Below are 27360 nucleotides of genomic sequence, written 5' to 3' on the forward strand. Positions count from 1 at the left end.
ATATATATATGTATAGAGAGAGAGAGAGAGAGAGAGAGAGAGAGAGAGAGAGAGAGAATTTCAAATAGATTATTGAGATGCATCTGTTACAATGTTAATTACCACTTATGAACTGACTTATGTAATCGTGAATATAATCTTAGACGAATTTCGAACGAATGAATATACTTTTGACAAAAAATTTCATGATATATATATGATTTAATTTGTGTATAAAAATTGTGTGTACTTTTATTGTTGATTTCACTTACTTTGATCGTTTGAAATCCATATAACATGATTATTGTTAAGAATAATAAGGAAGATTTTAAATTTACTCGACAATTATAATTAAGATCGAAAGACCAACTTCCAAGTGATGTACACTATAATAATTTCGTAATCTCTTCTATTGAATTGAAATTCTTACGTGATATATTTCACTAAAACGTTTAGACGAGGCAAAATTTTAAAGAAAAGAGAAGAGTATGATTTGCGAGGCAGTAAAGTACAACGATTACGTGGCTGATAAGATATTCAGAATAATTTTTCTCATGCATAAAAAAAGTACGGTGATTTACTAGTGGGACAATTCAACGACTTATCAATATGCGATTTATTCGCAGTGTGCCGATACTTTCACGAGCTTTCGTGTTGTTCGCTGCTTTAACGTCAGGTGAGTAGTAAGCTTACAAGCACAGAGTTTTCTGTTTACATACAAAAATAGTCCCATTTTTATTGCTTCCTCGAGTGTAAATATGTAAATTTTAAAAAAATCTTGAGACGAGAGTGGAAGATATCGAAAATGGATTTAATAATTTATTTATAAGCATTTGAATCGTGCAATTTCCATATTTACGTTATATTGCTATTTACATGTAGTCTATTGGATTAAAGAAGCTTTTACCTAAATTTCTAATATGTTTCTTTAGCTTCAATTTAAAATAGTAAGTAAAATTCTTTTCCATTAACATTTGAAATTTAATAAATCTCTAAATCTGTATCTACAAGTCAATAAAATGGCAATATAACAATAGAACAAAATTTATCCGAATGATTAAAACAATATTAGATAATTCCATATTATTACTTACAATAAATATAAACGCAATGGATAATAATCTTTTATACCCAATCAGTTTATATATTTAATCATACGTTATAAATATTTGCAATTATGAAATTACTCACCTAATTATGAAATGAAATATTTCTTTTTAATAATGAAAAAATTGAATTAATCAATAATAGTTTAATATGGTAATGCAATTATTAAAAAAATTCAATTAACAAGTAGTCATTTGATTTTGCGTATATAATAAAAGTTTCATCTTGCATATTTATTACTCGTAACTTTGTCAAATTTTATGCGAGTTTCGAGTGTGATAAGTACAGCAAGGATTTATTTTAACTTTCGACCTTAAAATACAACATTTTTCAAATATTGCACGATGTATGTGAAATTGAAAAAGAATTGGAACTTTTGTAATAACATTAATAAAAGACTTTTATTCACTGGTTATTTAAGTATGATTTGCAATTTTTTTTTTTTTGTTTTTTTTTTTTTTTTTGTTTTCATAAAATATATTACAATGATAAATATATTAAATAATTTTATATCATATACGATAATATTAAAAAAGGACGAAAATCACGCTAATATCATGCTTTTGTAATGTAACATGCCGATAAAAAATATATTCTCAAATATATCTGAAATAATTCATTTATCGAATTCTATGTAATCTACTTGAAAGTGTATATGAAGGAAACCCGAGGTATTACACATTTTAAAGATTTTATTCTCAAAATGTGCCATATTATATTTAAGATACGTCATTGAAAAACATGTGACTTTTGCCTTCAAAATCTAGCCGTAGAACTTATCTTTAACCGGATGAATTCTGTATTTGCATTCTCGAAATTTGAATCAACGCATAATGATCCATGATCCATGAAAAGAAAGACCTCAGAAATGTGAAGTCCATTAAATCAACAATACACGAAGGAGTGGTTCATTTTTAATTATTTTAAATTGAAGAAGATAAAGTAAGAAATTTCAAAAGCCATTTTATTGTTTATAATTACAATATATTATAATGTAATATTCAATAGTTGAAAATTAATAAATTAAAAGATTAAATTGTATATACGTTAAATCATGGGCAAGAGTTTTGTTTAATTAATTTCCCTTTTATTAATACTGTTAGTCTGAAAATTAAATGAAGCTTTCTTTAGTCTTATATTACCTATTTATCACCAATATTATAATATTACATACACATACCAACATACACAATATGTTGATAATTATTTTTAAAGAAAATTCTTTCTATCAATCAAAGTTGTAAAATGAAATAATTTGTGTTTAATAGCAATTTCAAATTTGCAGTATTAATGGCTTTATATTTTATTAAATTGTTTGGAAGTTGTAATAAAACTGATCGATTGGCAAATAATAAAATATAATCCATCAGAAATTATCTTGATAGTTGTTGAAGGCAACATGCAGAGAATTTCGTGTTAAGTTATATACTGCAGATAGATCCGTGTATTATTATTGGAAAAGTTAGCCCAGTAGTAGTTATCGCTTCCTAGAACAGAAATTCCCAGGAGAGCTGCAATGGCAAGGATCGCGCCAGTTTAACCTTAACTGGTTGAAGATCAGCACATAAACTAAAAGATTCCCCAGGGACTTGTATTTAGGCCGCTTAGCATCTTATGTATTTCCCCATTGTCCTTTTAGATGCTCTATCTCTCTCTCTCTCTCTCTCTCTCTCTATATATATATATATATATATATATATATCTCGCTCTCTCTCTCCCTCCCTCTCTCTCTCTCTCTCTCTCTCTCTATCTCCCTCTCTTGTCGCTATAATATATAACGATTATTTTAAAACATATATATGTATGATAATTTTTCTATTTGTCCGAGCAAACATAAAGAAAATAATTCTATCGTTATTCACACTGTTACAGGTATATATAACCAATTTATACATGAAGTTCATCTAGTTGCGTTATAAACATAATTTATAAGTGTGTTCCATAGTTTACTAATAGTGTTTTTGATATATACAATAATATAATTTGTAGGATAATCGTCGGCTGTATTAATGTATAGTCATAAAAAAAAAAAAAAAAAGTACTAAAAGCAACGAAAATAAGTGATTGTTGAGGATAATTCTATTGTTTAATTATAAATACTAATCTATTTTCATGATGCAATCATGCAATAATAGTTTAACACAATTAAATAGATTGATATAACTTAAGAATCAACTTATTTGTTGACTAATCAAAATTATATTTCATAAATTAACATTGAAATTTTTATTCCAAAACCTCCTTTTCTACAAACAAATGACTTTATTAGATTTGCCATTTGGCTTCCTATATTATAAAAATCACAAATTTATTTCATAAATATTATAGCGAATTAAAGTAAAAAATGCACGTGAAGGACGAGTTTGAGAAGACAAATTCTATTTATATTGCCATTTACATTTCAAATTTAAATATATATTTTTGTCACTTTAGTTCATTCGTTCAGTCACTATGTTTAAAAACTTATAAGCAGATTTCAATTTACTAATAACATAATTGAGTAATTTTTAAAATATATTTTAAATATATCACCTATACATACTTGGTATTCTTGTACAAACAAATATTACAAATAAAATTTTTATCACATTGATGTAAATTACATTCTATAAATTAGATATAAAGTTGCGAGCTTCTACAAAACTAATTTGTTACATAATGTTATATATTTTCAATAAATTTTTAATTAGCACTTGGGAATTCATATAAATTAGTGGATAAATTTTATAAAAAGAATATCTGACAAATAAATGCTTACATAACTATGCTAATGCATATTTTAAATTATTATACATTTTTTGTGAAATACAATAAATGTGTTAAAAAATCATGAAATATTTATATAATTATTTAAAGAATATTTTAACATTTTAACTTTATTTCATTTGATATTAAACCATCTAAATTTCTTTTCTCATTGATAAACTTTTACAATAAAAATTAGATAATATATCAATTATAAAGCTGCTTAAATTTTAAAAATTAAATCGATGGAGAACATGCCGAGTATGGAAAATAGAAAGAGCAAAAGAGGGATTGTGAGAGAGTAGAAAGGTAGCGATGCGTAATTTCCATTTATATTCCACCTCGAGCACTAAGTGAAACTTAGTACCTACATCGTAGATCTTTATTTAGGAATTACTCCGAAACCACGAATCTTCATTAGTAATATAAGGGTTTGCACCAATGCCAGTAGAAAGTATCTTTCTTTCATACATATATATTAGCTAATTGAGAATTAAATAAAAATACAAAGAGCAAGTGAGAGATAGAGAGATAGAGAGAGATAGAGATAGAGAGATAGAGAGAGATAGAGAGAGAGAGAGAGAGAGAGAGAGAGAGAATGAGTAAAAGAAGGGAGATTTTGATAGAATTATCCACGGAAGGTTAGCTCTCGGGCAGGAATGAAAGTTGGAAAGTACAAACAAGCTGTACATTATTAGGGAAAAGAATTTAAGTTAATCCAAAGAAGCATTTGCTTTTTCATTGAAATTTTCTCTAATATTTTCCGATTTTTCAACTGATTTATATATTTTCAATACTGTATGGTTATAACTTTATGTAATTTTTTTGTTTGCCGACGCATATTTCAACTCCATTTAATTAGTGTATAAATCTATTTCGACAGAATTGTAAAAATATTCTTGATTATTGTGTGCTGTGATGGAACGGCAGAATTAATTTTCAAGAAAATAAAGTTTTTTTTTTTATAAAAATTCAATTTAATGGTAAATGTATATGTTAGTTAAAATATATGTATGTACATGTATATATATATATATATATATATACATGTTTAATAAACAGATAAAATGTCTTTTAAATCGTGATGCATAATTTTATTACTCTAATCGAAATTAGATTGAATTTCAATATTATACTGTACTTATTTTAAATGTATTTAATTAATAATTCATTTAAACATTTGTATGAAATTGTGTCAAATATTTATACGCGACATATTTAAATAATATTTTCATACATTATACGAATTTACAAATGCAGATTTTTTTTAAATTAATTCATTTTGTAGGACTGTAATGTAATGTTACATAAAGCATTAATTTATCAAATATAAATGATTATATAATGTTAAATATCTGTCGTGACATATATTTACATGTAATGAAAATACTTAATACTTTTTAATTTATCTTAAAAATGAAAATATATATGACGTAAAAAGTACAACATCGATATCTGACTTAAGATTATGATTTTAGAGTGACTCAAATAAAAAGTTACCGAATGGATGTTTGATAATATAATAAAAACCAGCATTTTTTCTAAATTATTCTCCTTTTACGTAATATGACTTTTTAATATTTTACTTGATAGAATAAATTAATAGCGGAAGAAAAGGGGTCATGAAATATAAGTTTCAAAATAATATTTGAAAAAAGCGTCTTTCTCATTTCATAATATTCAATAAGTTAAATGATAAAGACCAACATTTATTACCTAATAAATAAAGAAATACATATATATATATATATATATATATATATATATATATATATATATATATATAGATGTTACAATAAATTAATATAATATGTCTATGTCTATGCCTCGGGATGTTAAAAGCTACAAGTGCGCATTTATACGGACTTGAATTTAACAGTGAAATGCAGGAATTGCGTTTCTCGAGTTGTTCTAGTAAATCCTGACTTAAGTGCAGAAACCCCTTGTACATGTTGAAAGCAGAAGCCTCTTTCATGAAGGCACGAGAGGTGTGAATTCTTGTCACCTGCGAAAATCGATATCTACTTACCTCGGTACAGTCATGTTCCCGAGATTATTGGATAGTGATTTTAATAATTGCATGTTGACATACACGAAAAATGGGCATGTTTTATTGTTTGTAAAAGTTCCTTTTACTTACTATCCACCCGACCGAAGGAATTTTCTTCGTCGTATTAATTCTATGATTTTTCTTAGCTAATTGGGTGGAGGAATTGTAAGTAACCACTATCAAAAAGGCAAATAGAATAATTGAGTAAACAAGAGAGGAAAGAAAGAGGGTACGGAAGGAAAAAGTTTATACACTTTTTACATATCATATATCGTATATTGTATGACACGTAATAATCATATGTGACAGTTTAAAAAGTATATATTACAACAACAACAACAACAATAACAACAACAGCAGCAAAAAGCAAAATTGCCATTGATAAATAATTAGGTTCCGAGGATATTCTAAAATATAATAACAAATGCGTATGATTTTATTCCTATTTCTCCATTATAATCATTTACGTCTATTATATAACTGCAGTTCAGTAGTAAAGTGGACCTTCGAGAATAATATCCTAAAATTTGCAAATGCAGTAATCTAAAGTTGTGTAAACTATTGTATTAAATTATATTTAAAATTTATATTCAGATAATGAATCGCTATTATTTATTATTAATTATATATTGTATTATATAGATAATATAAAAATTGTAAATATAATTTAATGTAATAAATCATCAGATCATATAAATATTTCCTGTATTTATTCATCAATTAGAGATTTAAATTACTCTATTTACAAATTTTTGTACAATGCCTCATTCATTAAAATATTTTAAATACTCATTTTTAAATATCATTTTTTAACTAAACACCAAGCTATGCAATATACTAAAATCATAAATATAGACATTATAACAATTTTAAATGCTAATGTGCATACATAATATAATATTTCGTTAGGGCAAAATATCAATCGTTCATCACTAAGACCACGATACTTGATTGATCTTAATTTTACGATATTGGCATTAATATATATATAACGCGTGCTCGCCATACACAAACTACCGATCTCTCATCACAAATGCACATATATGCAGAATAAAACGTTATATTCATTATATCCATAGTCTATTTAGCATTTCATTTTGCCTAACCTTAAGAGGCCATACATTGGATCACCACGTTAGATTCTCCGAAACAAGTATAAATTACGCTCTGCACGAGCAATGGACGAGAATACATTGTAGACATACGATGAAAAACCTTCAATGGCTTCATTGCTTCCCTTTCCAGATTATAACGTCATACGTTCGTGCTTTCCTGAACGTTTGTATCCATCCACCCTTTCTCAGCTACTTTGAAAATCTATATTCAATAAATTTAATAAAACAAACTTAAAATCTCAAATTAAAAACAAACCAATGCGTAGATATGTAGAGTGCATGGGGTATGTACGAATTCTATACGATCGCATAAACTTTCTCAACTATATATGTATGATTATTGTAGAATATTTTTTTTTTTTTTTTTTTTTTTTTTTTTTTTTTTTTAATATTACTCTCTAAATACAGTTGGTAAGCTTTTTCATAAATTTTAATTATCGAATAAAGGGTATAATATATTAAGTAATAGCATAATAAAGCCAGAAAGAAAAATTATTAAAAGACTAGAATTCGTACGAGTGTAAAAAAATAAACAGATAATAATTAATAAATATATTACAAAAAATATATAACTTAAAAAATATAATAATTATTAATGGCGAGTATAATAAAAGAAAGTGTGGTGGAAAGTGAATGAAAATGGAAAAGTAGCAACAATTTAATATTATATGTCAACCTGTGTCTACTTGTGAAGCTGTTGAAATATATAACAATGGAACTACTTAATTTTTTTAATTTCTAGCAACATTTTTCACGAAAGAACTAAATGAACTAAGTTAATGGTAAAAATGGCTTCTTTATAAAGGCAGTTTAATAAGTCTCTAAGATAAATACGACAGTTTTGCATGTTTTTTCTTTTTCATTTCTGAAACATCTTATTTAAAATATCTAAAACACACACACACACACACACACACACACACACACACACACACACGTATATATTTATCTATATAACGCGCAGAATAAAACGTATATTGTTAATTATTGAAATTATTCGAATACGTGAGAAGTATAATATTCAAAATTAAATGATAAATTTTTAAAAATATATATTCAATTCATACGTATTTAATTGATAATTACGAAGAGAAAAAGCGAATGAATGTTAACAAATAAACGCATTAAAAGTTTTTTATAAGATATCTTGAAAATAACAATATAATAATTGTTAATATATTAATACGATTACTTATATTATTGTTAAAATGTTACTTCACCTACACAGGCATAGAAATTACTCATAAATTTTTCTCCTGCATAGTACTTATTTAATGAAATATATTTAATTACACATTAATATAGGTTTTAATTCTTTAATTCCTTTATATTCTTTTAACGCTCATTAATTTTATTTAGTCTTTTATTTCCACTTTAATTAGCTTATTCATTCAATTGAAATACTTATATGAAAAATATAATATAATTAATTGTGAGTTTTATAATACTAAATATCCAAAGTATTTTAGAAATTAGAAAAAAAAAATAAAAAAAAAAAATTGTCTTTTTTAACTTAAAGAAAAAACTGCTTACAGATATTTTTAAAGAAAATTTACGTGGTCTCTTTACATATTTGAAACTTCTCGATATTTATTATTAAAAATTTATGAAATAGTTTTCTAACACCTGATTTTAATCAAGTTTAATTGAAATTATATTGGCATTCAGGTCTTTTAAAGTGAGTTAAAATAATTTTTCATATTATATGCAATTACTCGATTAAAACATAATTCTAATAAAAAATTTTACTATATATAATATCTTATTTTTTATTATAATTTTTTTTTAATATCAGCAGCCATATTAAATACTATTTTCTCATTAGGTCTCAGTGAATCTCAGTGAACTCAGTGAAGGTCGCTATTCCACTTGAATTTATACTTAACTATAAAATCTCTGATTTTCCTTCATATACGATATTAAATTTCATTCTCATTAATTTGACATTAAAAGCTAATGTTCATACTTTAAATTTCTTTTGAATAAATGCTAACATTAATAGAGATTGATTGTTTTATTAATTTTGGGTTATGCAGTTTGTTTAGCAGAGTGTTTTTCTTATTTGTCACCTATTTTACTTGGAATTAAATAGCATACTTAATGCAGATTATTGCCGTACCCCATCTAATTTATATATTTTTTCGTTATATCTAATACATTTTCGAGTATTATCTCAATTGTAGATAAAACCGAATGATTTATTTTCGCTTGGAACAGACTATAAATGCCATTTTTTAACATCTTTTTTTCTTCCCGAAACTTCTCGTTTGCGTAATGGATATTCAGCCAACTGGATTATAATTGCCTTTTTTATTTTAGGTCCTTACCATATCACAATGATAGTGTGAAATTAAATTCTACAATACTTAAATAACATCTAATTTCAACTCGTATATAAGCTCCTTTATCGAATAGTTTTCTTCTATTAGCCATTTTACATTTGATTTTTAAAATAATTTCTTGAAATTATTACCTAGAAAGTTATTATTTCTATATTATTCCGTACAATGACATGATTATTAGAAAATTAATGAATATGATAGTAAAATGTAAAAAATATTTTTGTATTTGTCCGGATTGATTTGTAGAATTTTGGAGAAACTTCTTTCACGTACAATGGAAATAATATTTCAATCATGAAAATTCGATCTGTTACTTGTTTATTTATAAATGAATATTAAATAGTATTGTATGCTATGTTATTATTATTAATTATATGTCTAACTAAAATTGTATCGTTAACTCAATTTTCTAAAGTAATAGTAAAAAAATGGTTTGGTTTAGTAAGTGCAAACGACATTTTGTAAAAATTAGCAAAGTATTTCCTTGCGTCTACTAATGCCTTAAAAATGTAATAAATTATATTATGACACGAATAATTAATTTATTATTATACAGTATAATATTCAATATAAAAAATCATACTGCAATTAAGTTAAGATATTTTGTCATAAAGTTGTAGAATGAATGATTATACAAGACTAATATTAATAATTAAAATAACAGAAAAGAATTAGTTTCTTATCTTACATTTCCAGTGATTTTAATCCGCTGTAGCGCATTAATCAGTAATATACATCTATCAATGGTTAAGTCGAGACATTTCAACATACATTTTCCTGTATCTTGTGTACTTTTTCGTTGGAGAGGAAATCGACGTTCAGGCAAACGCCTCATAAATAATCCATTATAATATGACGTCTTTAAGGAATTGGCATAAAATTAATATTATTATTATTCTTAATAAACATAAATGTATTTGTATGATTTATCGAATAAATATGTGTAAATTTTATAAATATTTATTAATTTTTTGGTACATAAGCTAAAACACATTACTATCAATATTTAATTATTTAATCCCATTTTAGCTCCATTTATCAACTCGAGTGCTAATCTCAAAATACAAATAATTTAAGACTTAATAAGAAATTTTGTTCTTTAAATAGAAAACTTTTTCCTTTTACCGAGCCATTAGTATTATCGAGTTACTTTTTTCTCACTCTTGGAAGTATGTACTTTCATAGACTTACGTATTAAAAATAAGATTTTTAAAATAAAAAAAATTAACATCTATTAATATTGTAATGAAAGAAAATTTTATCGCTTAATAAAGAGATACTTATAATTTTACAATTAATATTATTTTCATTAGAATAAAATAATGAATTTTACATATATATATATATATATATATATATATATATATATATATATATATATATATTTTGCGAACTTGGTAGATGAGTAAAAAGTTTGTATCAAATTATCCGTTAAAAGAAACGATAGCATAATGTTTAAAATAAATTTCATATTTCGCAAACTTATGTCTAATTTAAAAATCGAAGACGCGCAAATATAAAATTACAGCTCATATTGGAGCTTGTAATTACCATTTACAAATATTCTAAATAATTATAATGTAATTATTACAGAAAGTAATTATATTGCCTGGGGTACGACGATTATACGACCCTCTCTTAATATTCAAAATACTCTAATCCCAAAGTTCAAAACATAAAATTTATCACCAAGAAAAAACTACCTCGAATATCCACTCTTTAATTTATTTCTTTTATTTTTGCTACGTCTCCTTCTGACTTCTTAAAAATTACAAACGGATGTTCAATATATAATTGTCTGGCCTCAAGCAGTCTCGACACACCCTCATTTTCTTTCACAGACGAGCTTTTGATGTTCTACGACAATAGAGAGTCGTGGAGGGGTTCGCGATTCCAAGACATTGCGACCCTGGCGTTATAATTTCACTCCCTCTATTTCTTTACCCTTGCATCGCGTTCACGAGGAAATCTGCCTCTGTAAGTAAAGGTCTATCGTGATACAATTCGTAAAAGCACGTACGTACGGTTTATTTTTTTTTTTTTTTTAATTCAAGGATTCTTCATACTCGAGATTTTTATTACTGAACAATTACATAACACACAATGTACACATAAATATCAATTCAAAAACTTGATTTAATTGTCTTCACTAATGTAATGTTAATAATGTAATATCAGTGATTATTTTATTTCGATAAGCTCCGTCAAATTTAACGAAAGTCCAATATATTAATAAGAGATGGAGGGGTGAAAAGGATATCGTAAAAAAATTTACCACTTTTAATGTTATATGAATAATAATAAGTTATTTTTATGGAATTCATTGAAATAATAATAAAGAATTTTTATTACAAAACCAGGTACACTGGCAACATTAGTCTGGCTGTCTAACTGCGTCTCTGTGTCTATGTGTGTGCGCAAGAAATTTACAATGTGATATGCTTGAAGAGTACTTTAAAATAGATATGGAAAACAGTTATTGAATTATCATTTTCATATTTCATACTAATTCGTAGTAATTATACAATTATCGTTTAGTATTATATATAATTGTTATATAATAATTATAATTGTTTAGTATTCGAACTTTATTATATACTGGGTTTATTATTAAATTTTTATCTAGTTTTATAATATTGCTCAAATCTTTTTACTTAGTACATAATTTTACGAATATATTTGCTTGACTTTCAACAACAAAATATATCAATACAAAATCATATATATATATATATATATTAATGCTTTTAAAAGTAAAATTAAGTGAAAAATGTAACAATATCCATGTGCATAATTTGAGCATTAAACATTGTTCATGTTGTTACGAGAGATTTTGTAATACCGAGACTTTTTTTCACATAAATACTATACATCTGTCGTGGTTATTATGAGTCATCATTCACTTGGTTATTAAAATTATAACTTGCAAAGAAAATCCATGCAAAGATTCAAGATATTTACATATATGCATTTATACTTATCTTGATTATTCACTGAGTGTTGTTTATTTTTTTCATTTTTAAATAAGAACGGATTTATCCTTTTAGAATTCTGAAATTTTTATGATACTTAATACGAAACATTTTATAAGCCAACAATATATTCAAATTTCTTCACATTGTGTACAAAATAATTATCATAGTTAATAATGAACGTTTCAAGAATATTGAAAACAACTTGCAATCTTTCCTATAATATATTGTTATGATATCTTGTTATTTATGAGAAAAATCATATGTTTATATAATATAAATTAAACAAAATGATTGATCGATATATTATTAATATTCGATATATTTGATATTTGTTAAAATTTTGTGTAATAAATTAATATTAAAACTTGTATACAAATATTAGCTTAAGAGAATTCTATAAACATGTAACTAGATTTATATCAAAGTAGCTAAAAATTAAACAAAAAAAAAAAGAAAGAGAAAAAAACTTCCAAATATTCTGAAAGTTTTATTACAAAGTATTAATTTTTAAACTATTATACAGATAATTCGAATGTACATCTATATTATTGTCCATAAAAATTCTAACGCGTGCCGGCCATTTTTTTTTTCGCAGAAGAGGCATCTCATTAATTGAGAAATCGCAGCGTTAAAAGGACGAGGGAAGAGAGTAAAAGAAGCGCAACCAAATAGATTGACGCGTCCTAATTTGCACTCGAGTACTTCAGCTAGAAATAGAAAGATCGTCTCTCATTGGCGCGGTCTTATGAGATTCAAATATTTAAGGAAAATGGAATGGACGAGCTTGAAATGGAACTGCTGTTTCACGACAGCCAGAAACAACTATTTCCAACTGATATAACCAGCGCCACCAATATACTCGATTCACTCCATTCACGCTCCATCCCTGGGCATAGGATGCTGCCCTAGATTCTATCTCCTTCTTTGTCCCTCTCTCGAGACTAGTCCCACTAAACAACCTGCAGCATTGGGCCGTGACAGTTGACTGCTCAGCGACCGACAGGTTAATGGAACCTTGCTGTTCATTTCCTCTATTTTTCCCGATTTCATGCCGGTCGTCCTTTTTAGCACTTGAAGTGTGAGATGAAACCGTTGTAATGATAATCTTCAAATGCGATATAGACACGTTCTATTCGCGTTGAGCACTCCACCTTTAATAGATTTTCAAAGACGGAGGAACCACCGGCTTTCGGAAAAATGTCCTCATTAGTGAATTTTAACGTTAAAAATTTTATCTTTACTTTCGTTTTACATAAAAACATTAATATATATATATATATATATATATATATATAATACCTATAAAGAGCAAGAAATATCTGTCGGAACATGTACACAACGGAGAGTCTCAGTTACGAAAAGCATATTTTTTCATAAGCATTAAATGATAAAAATATTTTGATATACATTATAAGAATAATTCACGAATAAATGCACAATAATTCCGTTATATACGAGTAAAATTTATAATATTAATATCTTGCGATAAATCAGATATAAATAAAATAACCATCAACTCGAAGAAATAAATAAATCTTAATAGACACACTTATTCAAGTAGATAACTATATCTCTTTTTTATTAGGGAATTGATTTGACGTAAATTTTGTTATAATTTTACTTTTTAAAAAGTTAGGAATTTCACTCATTTTTTACAAATTTACTAATAAAAATACGTCATTTACTCTGTCAATATTCTCATAATTATTGAATCTTTTCAGATTCAGACTCTCAGATCTAAATGAAATTATTTTTATTTCGATAACTTTATATAGCTATTTTATTTCGAATGAATCGATAATCTGAAAAATTACCAAAGATTTATTGAAAATTCAATAAAGCTAAAGAAATTAATTTATTGAAAAAATTTAGTATTCATTTTCTCGAATATTTTAGTACTTTCAATAATAAATTACACGTGATAAAATGTACATTATGAATAAATGTGATGAATTTTCATTTTTATTTCTCTTTAAAACATATGAAAGATGACAAAAGATATCAGAATTATACATACTCTTTATCAAAATATAAGCAATATTATTAAGCTAACAATTAGTTATGTTATCAGGCGATGGGCACATTTATATCGTATTGTTATTACAGTTGATATCAGAATAACCAAATAGCAGTTTCTTACTTGGTTGTCATCTTTATTATTTCTTTCTTTTTTTTCGTTTCTTCAATGACGTCTCTCGTCTAATTTCACTACTTATCATCCATTTTTCTTCTTTTGTCTCGATTTCCTTCATCAGTATATAATTAAAAGGCAAATGAATACATGAATATAACAAGCAATTGTTAAAACAAATACATAAGATATCTTTACATTTAATATTTAGAAATTTTAACATTAATTTTCACCTTCGTATAGTATAATTTCCATTTAATATCATTGAAATATAAAGAAAATCATTCGAAATTTTTACCATCTTTACGAAAACTAACAAGTTTTTGTGTATAATTTAAAAATAAGCAATATTCGTGTTAATATTGGATAAAATTATTTAACCGCAAATGTGCTACATATTGTATTGGCTCTAAATCGTTTAGCAGTCACTTTATATTGAATAGCTTAATCCAATTGTTATTATTATAATAATTATTATCTATAAAAATTATATATAATGTTATATAAATTATGTAAACTGTAAATAATTATGATGTGTGTGCGTGCGTGCGTGTGTGTGTCTATATATAACAGTTCATACGAAAGTGTAAGCATACGTGCGTAAGTAAGAACATTATTTCGAAAATATTAGTGTAACGAACTTATTTGAAATATATATGATTAAAAATTATATTTGAAGAATATAATAAATTATAAATTTTGATCATATTCTGTTTCAATTTCCATTATCCAATTGATATAATATATTTGATATTATGATGCCATAATTGCGTGGTTATTTTGCATTATAATAATTATTTTCACATTCATATTTATTTTGAGATAATATTTAGAACTTTTTTAAACGATGTATACGATTATACGGAAAACCATTTTTTTTTCTTTTTTCTTTCTCTTTTTAGATATATAATATATATTTCATTTCAATAAAGCACTATTTAATTGTTATTGCTGTCTTGTGAATTATTTGTATAAAATAGAATGTAATATTGCAATCTAATAATCTAATTATTTGATAAAGTTAATTAATTCACATCTTAATACAATATAGATAATCAGAAATGATAAGTTACCGAGTTGTATTTATACTTCATAATGGAGGAATGATTTATTTATTAATTACAATAGGTACTTAAAATGATTTTATATTTGTGTCAAACATTCATCATTACTCTTGATAAATTACTTTTATATTGTCAAAAATAATATAAAAATTCCTCTCGAAATACATTGTGCTATTTATAAAATGGCTTTATAAAATTCCATATCCAATAGAATTCCGGAATATTTTAATATATGTCGACGGGAAATGATCTATCTATGAAAGGACGAGTGCAGAATATCACTAAATACGATCTCCATGATTTTCTTTGCCAACAGGTACTTGGGCCATCAACATAACTACCGTCGATATTCCATATTTGATAAAGGCCGGAAGTACGGATCCCATCATCCTAGACTGCAATTACGAGTTGGGCAACTCTTCGACGGACGGTCTCGTGATCAAGTGGTTTGTGAATCAGGATGTACTTTACCAATGGATTCATGGTAAAGTACCTACGGGCTCGGAGGAATTCAAGAAATACATCGACGAGTCATTCAAAGCGAGCAACGATCCCAGAACGATGTACAGGGCAGTAAAACTCGTTAAACCCAGCCACGAGCTCAGTGGAAATGTCACGTGTCTCATATCTTCAATGTATGGGGAAGCTCGGGCCATCCGGAAGATGCTCGTCTACTGTGAGTTTGTCGATTTATCTTTAAGGCATTATGTCATTGTGAACGATACCTACCTGATTCAATGATAAAGTAACGATGATCTTCGAATTTTTCAAGGATATATCGATAATCATTATCCATAAACATAATACCATTTGAGTAATTATTATTGGTAAATTTCCGAGTATATGGAATTTTATTATATTACTTTATTATAGTAATTAAATCATAATGTAGTTTAATAAATTATCGTAAAATATATGTATAAAATAAATATATTTTATTTTTGTAAAATTCATTTTGACAATCGTTCGTTTCGTTTTATTTTGCTACTTAAAGAAAATTTAATCATTAAATGTTAATTGAGTGAAATGTGTTAATTTAGAAAAGAAATTCCGTAATATTTCAACGATTTTCTTTATCTACTATTCAACTTAAAAACTTAAAGAACTTATTTTTATAATTTATAATCAATACGTAGATGAAACGAAGCTGTCTGTAGTTGACCTCTATTATATCAAATGGTACATCTCGCGCACATTTCGATTATCACTGCAAGTATCATTTTAAGTACAAAATTTATAGGTCATAAAATATCAGGATTTTCCTCTTACGCTCATCGTATCCAAAGAAATCTAACGCTACTCCATCTTTAAATAATATAAGATATTCTCAGCGTTGCATAATGTACATTATTATTTTTTTAAATTACCAACGAATAAAAATTTATAATTTCCTAAGCTTGTTAATTAATTGCCAATAATAATTATTAATATAATAATATGCATACATTATCTAAATAATAATGAATTAGTGCGAATAATCTATCATTCATTTTCTTTTAATACAAATTGCAGATCTTTTAATTCGTTAGAAATTTACACAATTAAAGAAGTTAATTAATGTAATTTAAAATATGTTCGTACATAAATTCACTATTAAATTCCCCATTATTCAATAATCCATTGATATGCAAAATTGCTAAATATTTGAAATGAGATCGTAATTTATTCGTTAATTTAGTTGTTAAAACATATATTAGATATATGCATTTCATTAAAGGTTAAAACATTATTTGCTATAATGTTGAAGATCAACTTATACATATAAATATTTTAATGTTATTAAGAAAGAGTCATTTATTATCGTCACGCGTAGATTATTAAAGTTATGAAATGATCTTTTCCATGAAGAAATATTCTGTCCAATCGTATTTTATTAAGAAATTACTTTTAATTATTAACTCCACAATATAATAAGTCTATTTGATAACGATTAAACATAGGTTTTGTTTTATATAAATTGTATTTTATTTTATAAATTTGACTCATTCTCCTTCCTATAAAAAAAAAAAAAAAAAAAAAAAAAAAAAAAAAAAAAAAAAAAAAAAAAAAATAGATACATAAGAATATTCATTGCATGCTTGTATCTAATAAACTATGTTGAGTAATCAATCACACTTTATCTCTCGCTGCTAAATCTCTTTCCTTTTCTTTATACTCTTCACAAATCGCAAGAGAGACGAATGTTCTGACCGCCCAAATAGACAATTTTTTTCTTTTTCTCCTTCTTCACTTCTCTTTCTTTTAGTTTAAAAACCGTCTTCTTATCCCCCCCCCCATCCCTCCATTCTTACTTTTAATAGTTGATTCGCTACTTTCAATTTTTTTTATATAATTCATATTAAAAATTATACATACACAGGGTTTTAATTATGCTTTTATAATTTCCAAATATTTTCATGAATCAAATTCATATATAACATATAGAATGTAATATATATATATATATATATATATATATATAGATATATGATCGATCACTTTCAAGTCTCTTATTTTATAAGCTAAACCATGAAAATACGAATTGTATTATTTTATTCGAAATTTCAATTTACATTCCTTACAGTTTCAAAAATAATTTGTCACCTAATAGTAAGATAAAATGCATTCTTAAATTTATTTAAAATATAAAAATTTAGTTAATATGTTGAATATTTTACTGCGTATGAATAATGAATTTATAAATCTATCAAGTCATAAAAGTGATAATGAAAGTTTATAAAATCTTAACTTATCTTATTATTCTTTACATATTATCGCAGATGTAAGAAAATTTTTTTATGCATGCACATCCAGTTCTTACGATTAAAAACCTTTAAGATTATTTTCAAAGATTTTTCAATGATTTATAAAATCACAAAAATTAATATAATTGTAAATAAACTAACGCTCTATATAAAGCATAATAATTAAAAATCTTGTGCATGTGCGTGTGTTACGATTAGTAATAGCTATAAATAAAATAAAGCATTTTATTTGAAATTAGTTTGAACTTTAATTCTTTGTTAAGCTAAAAGTAATTTTTACGTTATAATTCAAGCTATTATTTTGCTTGTTGATTGCGTGATTATTTATAATTATAATAACAAAATATAGTATTATAAAATGTTACTTCAAAATTCCTGTTCAAATATTAATTGTAAAACAATAACGATAAGGACGTGCAATTTATTTATTAAAATAAAATAATATAAATATGCTGTAATATAAATATGTAAATGAATTCTAAACGTTTATGTTAAATATACGATTCGATTATTAATTCAATGGATTATTTACACATTTTTCGGCGGAAACCGCCGAAACCACACGTATTTTAGATAATTGATTGAATCATAAGCCTACGACTAATAAAAGTCAATTAAAGTTGATGCGCTAATTATATTAAAATGGTGATGAAATATTTGAATGACAATTTTAATCAATTATCACAAATGTGTTATATAAAGCTAAACGTGAATAATTTTAACATCTATAATCATCAATTGTGCTATGTCCTCAAGAATGAATGAAAAGTTCATGTCTTTTTATTGAATATTAAATGTACATCAACTATATATTTATAGCAATTATTGACGAGAAGAAATGTTTTTGAAAGAATGTCAATTGTTAATTTACAGAAAGATAGTACAATCACTAATAATAATGGAATTAATTTCTATTAGATGTATAAAATATAATGCAGTTACTAAATAATACATTGATTTAATTAAATTAAAAGTGAAACAGCATACATAAAGAATTTTCAATATTTATTTTATCCATTATCATATATTTCTTGCTATGCGTTTTGCAACATTACAACATTATATTTATTAAATATCATATTTTGATTTATTATAATTTAGCTCTTATTCCTTATCATTTTTAAATCAATTTAATTAAGTATATGAATCAGAAAAAATCATTAAAATGAAATAATTGCTGTAAATATTGTCTTCAGTTTATAATTATTTTTTGATATGCCAAAAGCAGACATAAATGACAAAGTCGTTTTAATTTTTAATCCAATTATCCCAGCTTCGCGCGATATATGCCAAATTACATAATTATTTTCAATTTATTCGAGTAAACACACACACATATATATATATATATATATATATATATATGCATAAATTTTACATAGATTTTGTTTGTATTTTTATTCTATTATTTATTTAATATTTTTTAGTTTTGTATATTTTTCTTTTTACCTATATACTTATATTCATTTATCTTCACTTTTCACTATTAGTTTAATATGATGATTTTATAATTATATGCGTGTAAGTATTTTTTTGTATTTAAACTGCTATCGTTTTTAAAATCAACTTTCACTTTTTTATGCTTTCTTTTTTCATATAATAATATAGTCATATAAATGTACATATATTATCATAATGTATATTTATATTAGTGATTTTCTGATGTAATTACGATAAGAACACACCTTGAATAAATAAGTGCATGGGTAGTTCAATTGGGGAAACATCCATTGCGAAAATAAAACATTACGGGCAAGGGATTTGACTCTCGATTGAAAAAAGAATATACCTTTTTGAAGATTTCTTATATTTATATGGAAATATATATTTAAATATCTTTGATGCCAAATAGGCATCAGCTGGTATAAAGCAGTAAAGTAAAAAATCAGTTAATCTACTAGGATCATTTTGTTAGGGTTACGAAGATAACATTTAGCCAAGTAGAATCTGGAGGGTCTCCAATCGTCGTTTAAACAAGAATAAGAAAAGATAAAATAGTATATTATAGGAGTGACAAAGCCAAACAAAGGGAGAAAGAGAAAGAGTATGAGAAAGAAAGAGGGAGGTAGATCGAGAGCGAGAGGCAGTAATAAGAAAAAGTAAAACTCCTAGAAAGCGATGTAGGTTGCAAAGATCCCTCGGGCTTCGAAAAACTATATATATCTATATATGAGAGGAGATGCCCTAGATATTAACGTAGTTTTTTGTCTAAAGATTTAAGGTTTTAGATGTGCAAAGTATTAAGTTAGAATTCATCCATAATTCTAGGAATAATTTTATTTCATTGTTAAAATTTACGATTTCGAATACTTTTTGCTTTTAAATATTTTGTTTCGAAATACGAGTCAAATTCAGAATATATTGTTTAAGCGGAAATCACATTTTCCCTTTATCGTAGATTTCAAATATTTGTTCTATTATGTGCAATTTTATCGGTTATATTATATTGATAATATTAGTGTTAAATGTGTTGAAATTTAAAAATTTATTTTGTGTGCAACATATTCACTACATGATTTTCAATATTTTCTAGAGAATATCGCTAAATAAATTTACTTTCGCTTCGACATATGTTTCTGAGATAAATTAATAATCATGCTTTCTCATATATAAAATGCTTTTGTTATTTTAATAAAATATCAAACATCGTAATTAACAATTGAACTCTGAGTTATTTATAAAATAAATTATAAGAATTATAAGTCATTTCTAAAATAACCATTCACAATAAAATACAATCTAACTTTATTATAATAATAATTAACAATTATTGGAATATATCACACAAATTAAACAAAAACAAACAAAAAGTCCAACATATGATAGTTTGATATTTTTTATTCATTCGATATTTATAAAATACAAAAAATATGTATTTGACTTACATCAAATCTTAAATATCTCAATGTCGAATATTTCAAGTTTGTTATCTAATAGCCAAATTTTTCTTCCATCGTGTCTAAAACTAGTACATAAAATATTTTAAATCAAAACTGATTGATCTGTAAATTACGCATAAAGAAAAGGTAATGACGAAAGAGAAAGGGAAGAAAGCAAATTAAATTTTGAAAATAAACTTTTCCGTTACATTTAAAGTATTTTAGATTTTATTCTTATGCTTTAAGAACAACTATAAATGATAAATTGAAGTAACAAAGATAACTTTTTATAATAATGAATAAAAATGTTTAAATTATAATTAAAAATTTCAGTATAAATAATAATGTTTAATAAAACTTTTAATATGCAACACTTTTTTGTTTATATAATATTCATATATTGTGTGCTATATTTAATTAACATTAAGTTTTCAATTGTAATTCAATTCATTTGTAGAGGTCAAGAAAAACTTTTACTCCTATAATAAATTTAATTTCACATAATATTAATACAATTAATCATTATAACTATAAGTGAGACTTGAATAAAGAAAAATTATAGAATTATAAAATGATCAGATGTTTGTTAGGTTTTTGTAGTATAGTTTTATGGAATTTTCGTCAATCAGCTCAGACTGATTAACAAAAAGCAGATAATTGTTAATTGGATCGCTATTTTGAAATTCAAACGGAATTACACAATATTTTCATTAATTGACTTGTAAAATATATGAAAGTTATTTCATCAGTTATTTTTAATACCATAATTTATACAATCAACAAAATCTTATTAAAATTCATTGTATTATTATAATTGCCAGTATTAATATTTAAAATTTCTGCAACATTTAAATAAACACTATACACATATTTGAAATTTAAGTTACACTTAAAGAAATACTAATTTTCTAGTTACCTATCTATTACTGCATTTGGAACCATTAAAATTGTAATTACATATTAAATATTAAATTATTTATATTAATTTAAAAATTAATTTTTATACTGAACTAGTATTCAATTTTCAAATAAATATTCAAAAATATAAAATCTTTTTAATTATGTGATCAATGAATTGTTGAATGTCAATTATATATCATTGCATAAGAGTATTTGTATGAGAACATAACACAACAAGAACACAAACGCAAATAAACGCTCGTGCGCGCGCACACACACCTATATATATATATATATATATATATATATATATATACATATTATATACAACAATAAATAAGCATTGTACATAAGCATATTTAATATACTTTTAACTACCTATAAAAAGAAACAACAGTGTTTTCATTTCTCAGACTCGTTGAATGCATCCTCATATGAACAAAAAAAAAATAAAAAAAATAGGCAGCGAAGAAAAAGGGGAAAAAGAAGAAAAAAACTGAAAACAAAGAATAAATGAAAGAAACAGAAATAAAACTGAATTAGGAGTATGTCTCGTGCACACGTATGAATATGCATGAATTATATGTTCACGAGTACATACACTGTGCGTAATGTAATGCGTGTCATGCATATTAAATGTGTGCATACACTATCAAGTCTTTACGCATTTTTTTCAGTATAACTATTTTTATCTACTTATAGATCGATCTTACTAGGTTTGCATCTTTTCTCATTGAATTTTCGTGCATAGTCGTAAATTATCGTTATGGATAAAAATCTAAAATTTTAAATAATTTCGTCATTGATCCTATATTCTTTTAGATAGTACTTAATTACAATACTCAGACTGTACTTCAATTATTTCTTAAAGCTATTAAATATCGTACGTTCGAACAATTGAAAGAGAATTAACAAAATATAATTAGAAAAATATAAATAAATTGAATAATTAATTACATTTTTAGAAATGTAGAATATAATTATAATATTACGTATGCATATTATACATATATAGTATATAATAAATCAGCTCATTTACCATTTAACATGATAAACGATAAAGAAATATGTAATGAGTCATTATTTAAGTTTATTTGTATTGTTTTAAAAATACATGATATACCTTTCATCAACTTTATTATTAATAAGTTTTATTACGCGTGATTTTACAATTAATTAAATTGAGTATTTATATATACCTTATTCAATGATCAAGAAGTTTCGTGCTTATATATTATTATTAATAATTAATAATGGCTTGCTATTCCTATGTAGAATATAATAAATATTAATTAAAGTAATATATTTACCAAATTGTAAAGGGAATCGAATTATCGTTTGTCTTGTCCCGTTTGAAAATACCTGACTAAGCTTTCACGCTATGATAAAATGCCGTATGGATTACTAATTATTATTTTTTACATTTCCGTATATTTTTCAGCTCCAGCAAAAAGCTTACAACTACATCATCCATTATTAAATAAAACTGCAAATCGCCTCACAGTTACTTGCCTAGCCGAAGGCCTATATCCACGACCCAAGATCATTATTCATCGAGACAGGTGAGACAAGTTATATGATTGACTACGTAATGTATTACTAAATTTTACGATAAAAGCCAACTAAAAGAAAGACATTCTCATATTTTTATATAGAAAAATCATAATAATTCACTTTCAATGTATATTTATTAGATTCCATTGGCGTAATAAAAACATCATTGCAACAAATAATTAATAAAAATCAATGCGAAATCTTTATATAAATACACGTATGAATAATATGAGCTTGTTTGTTTATTGCAAATTAAATAATTATCATTAATGATATTGACACAATTGTTATTGATTATCCACAATTACTAAAGGCTATTTAGCCGGTCCGCCGTAAAAACGCTTCTTATCGAAAAATACATTTTAATGTTTTTTGATTTTCTTGAAAATAGGAAGCCCATTCAATTCCAGGAACAAAGGTACAAAAATAATACGGATGGACGCTTCACTGCAGAAGCTATTGCAGTCTTGAAAGCTGATAAAGTTAAACTGCCAGTTATATTCCAATGCGAAGTTTCGATATTCGAAGCGAATTATTCGTTCATTCAGGAATACGTCTACAATGGTAATAAAAATTGTCTTGACATCTAATAATTAATATACATATTGAATCATGTAGAATATATATACATATATATTTCATTTGTATTGTTGTTATATAGTCGTTCGTTGTAATTAATTCTTATCTTGTTCTCATTTTTCCAATTAACAAGCAAATATTACATTGATGGAATATAAATTAGACTATTAGCAAAAAAAAAAGCTTTATATTTTTGCAATAAATTTATATAACTGCATTTAATTTACATACTAAAATGGCATTTATTAATATTTTCATTTAACTTTTCCAATCAATCGTCTTATGTTCATTATGAAAATATCCAATTTTGAAAATTATTTATAATTTCTGATTAATTCTGAGTATTGGTGACATTTGAGGAAACTTACTTTACACGTATATTATTATACATAATACAATATTAGATAATGTATATTATACTTTATATTTACAAATGAACTTAATTATCAAAAATTGTCAATTTCTTATGTAGAAAAAACAGTGTTTTTCATAATAATTATAAAAATTATGTTTTTGCGGAAGCTGTATTTATTTAATCATGTATTTTAAATTTAAAAAGTCAAGTGCATTTTTATCTCAATTTAATTATTCGCTGAGAATTTCATTATCGTCTTTTTTTTTTTATCGAATCTCTAAACATTAATGAATTCATTATGAAAGTACTACAAAAGATAAGCTTCCCACAACTTACGTTCATGAATAAAAATTGATACATAATAGATATAATATAATTAATATTATACTTAGAATGGAAAAATATTATAATAAACATAATATTCTATTATATAAGACAGGTGTTTTAAATGTTTAATTATAAATAATTATAAAAAGCGATATTTATATTTTTAATGTAAATTTTAATCTATATTAACTTGTAATTTATTATACAATTTTTAGGAACGTATGGGCGCTAAATGAAAGTAATCATCAAAAAAGTTTAAACGATTAAATAAAAATTGAAAGGATCTATGTCCTTTTATAACAATTCTTATAGACGAATGTTTATTAAAGATTTTATTCTTTATTATTCCACTTTATTTCAGTATTCGGTATTATTTTTCAAATTTAAGTTTCCTAAATAAAATAATATATTTGTAATAGATATTTATAATAAGTTTAGCATACATTGTTTACAGTTAGCATACAATGTCATATATTAAAGTTGAGCTCTTGATCTAACAAGTTGAAATAATTAGCTGAATATATATTTTTTAATAAATACAAGGTATATTTGAAAAATTATATTTCATTATAATTTTATATTATAATGGCAGATATTATCTCATATTGTATATATGCACATTTTTCAGTTTTAATATAAATTATGTATGGGTATACCAGAAGGTATTTATTGCATTTCTATTTAATATTCGGAATTAAGTTATCGTACAATATTGAAATTACGTTTATATTGTCTTATATTTTTTATCCAGTGAGAGATAGGTTTTAGAAATCTATGTTCAGAAATAGTATTATTTCAAATTTAAATTTAAAAAATATAAGCTTATATTATATTTAGGAAACGTTAGTTTTATATATTTAATGCTTTTACTGAATAATATGAGATTATATTGAATATTATAATTATTAATCTTCTTTATTCTTATAAAATGTTATTTGAGTTACATCTATGTTTGATCCTTATTTTTCTAGTATTTTTATATGAGAAATTGAATTCTTGACAACATTTTTTTTTTTTTTTTTTTTTTTTTTTTTTTTTTTTTCATTCATCAGCACATAATATCCAACGAAATGCCATTATTTATGCATTATCTTATTTACCTCTATATATAATTATAATTATAATATATTTGTGCACATCTATTTTTATAAATAAATAAAACTCTATTTAGACGATTTATTGCACAAACAAATGAAGTGGAATAATACTTTCTATTTCTATAGAATTTATAAAGAAGGATATCTGTAAATGTGTCGATTCACTTCTCTTTGAAAGGGAATTATAATAAATTGAAAGTATTTATCTTCTCTAAATATTTCATTTTCAGTTATATATAAATTATCGGATGGAACTTATTCTAAAGAATTTTCAAGTGTTCGTCAAAGCGAGCCGAGATTGATATTTTTACCGAATAAAGAAGCATCCGAATTGCAGAATAATTTAATAACTATGTATTTAAAATTTTTTCCATTTCTATTTCGATTACAAATATATTTTATATCTATTTATTTTTTTTTTGTTATTCATTAATGTTACGTCATTACGTACATCTTTTATACCTAAACACTATACTTAGATGATAATTTCAATTATATCGTTGAATCTTGATGGATACCTATAGCTTTTATGAATATTCCGAATTAATTTCCTTTCACATTATATTTTAATATTCGTAACTTTTTATATTTTTTCATATGGTGATAGATTTTTTATGTGACATAGCGTAGAGAATGGAGAGCTTGATGATATAATGAAAACTTCTTTTATATTTTAAAATTGAAAGAACTGATCAATTTAAATGCATCCATTTATGTAGCGCATAGCATATAATTTTAATAAGAGTATATTGTAATAATTAACATTCAAAATTATAAAATAAAAATGTTTCAATTAGTAGAGAAAAAGCTTTGGAAAGTATTGAAATTCCTATTTATATAATTATTCTCATAAAGTATAAAATCGAAAAAATTCATAATACGATATTATATATAAGACTAATAAAAAAATTATTACTTATTATGATGAACGAATTTATTATCGAAGCACTCGATGGTTTTAACGATTCCGTGCTTTTCAAATTCCAGGTAGTCAAGTTCCCTGTTTTTCTTTACTAATACTTACTCTGAATCTCATCGTATTCAAGAGGTACTAGTGGGGCAAAAGCATTTGTCAACAATATGTCCAAGTGCCTATATTACTAAACAGTAAATGGACAAAATGTGAAATAAGAGAAGAAAATGAATTTAATTCATGAGGACATTATCGTTGTGCATATGAATTGTAAGAATATAAAATAATGAATTTGATCGTTATGAAAAAAAAAAAAAAAAAAAAAAAAAATTAAAAAGAAAAAAAATATGTGCAAGTTGAAAGTTGAAGGCGTTGAAAATTTGTGTTTTAAATAAATGTTAATTAAGATCTAATTGAAAAAATCGTAATATATGTGTTCGTGTTTTACAAGAAATTTAGATAAAAAATACTCATGGATGAGTCTGTGTATATATGAATGTATAA

At 24.8% G+C, this 27360-nt stretch overlaps 1 protein-coding gene across 1 annotated transcript; it reads left to right on the forward strand.

Moving 5' to 3' along the window:
* The first annotated feature begins 324 nt into the window (after positions 1-324).
* On the forward strand, positions 325-27152 carry LOC105361860 (uncharacterized). Its single transcript, XM_011499141.1, has 5 exons — positions 325-655; positions 15825-16184; positions 23473-23593; positions 23977-24149; positions 26931-27152. The coding sequence occupies exons 1-5, from the start codon at positions 589-591 to the stop codon at positions 26996-26998; spliced, it is 789 nt and encodes a 262-aa protein (XP_011497443.1). The 5' UTR covers positions 325-588; the 3' UTR covers positions 26999-27152.
* The last annotated feature ends 208 nt before the right edge of the window (positions 27153-27360 follow it).

Source organism: Ceratosolen solmsi, unplaced genomic scaffold (assembly GCF_000503995.2).
Source record: "Ceratosolen solmsi marchali unplaced genomic scaffold, CerSol_1.0 scaffold2, whole genome shotgun sequence".
Classification (NCBI taxonomy): Eukaryota; Metazoa; Arthropoda; class Insecta; order Hymenoptera; family Agaonidae; genus Ceratosolen; species Ceratosolen solmsi.

Coding starts and splice junctions, on each gene's coding strand:
- LOC105361860 (XM_011499141.1), top strand. CDS start 589: ATGCGATTTATTCGCAGTGTGCCGATACTTTCACGAGCTTTCGTGTTG. Junction 656..15,824: donor GTTCGCTGCTTTAACGTCAG/GTGAGTAGTAAG, acceptor CTTTGCCAACAG/GTACTTGGGCCATCAACATA. Junction 16,185..23,472: donor CCGGAAGATGCTCGTCTACT/GTGAGTTTGTCG, acceptor TATATTTTTCAG/CTCCAGCAAAAAGCTTACAA.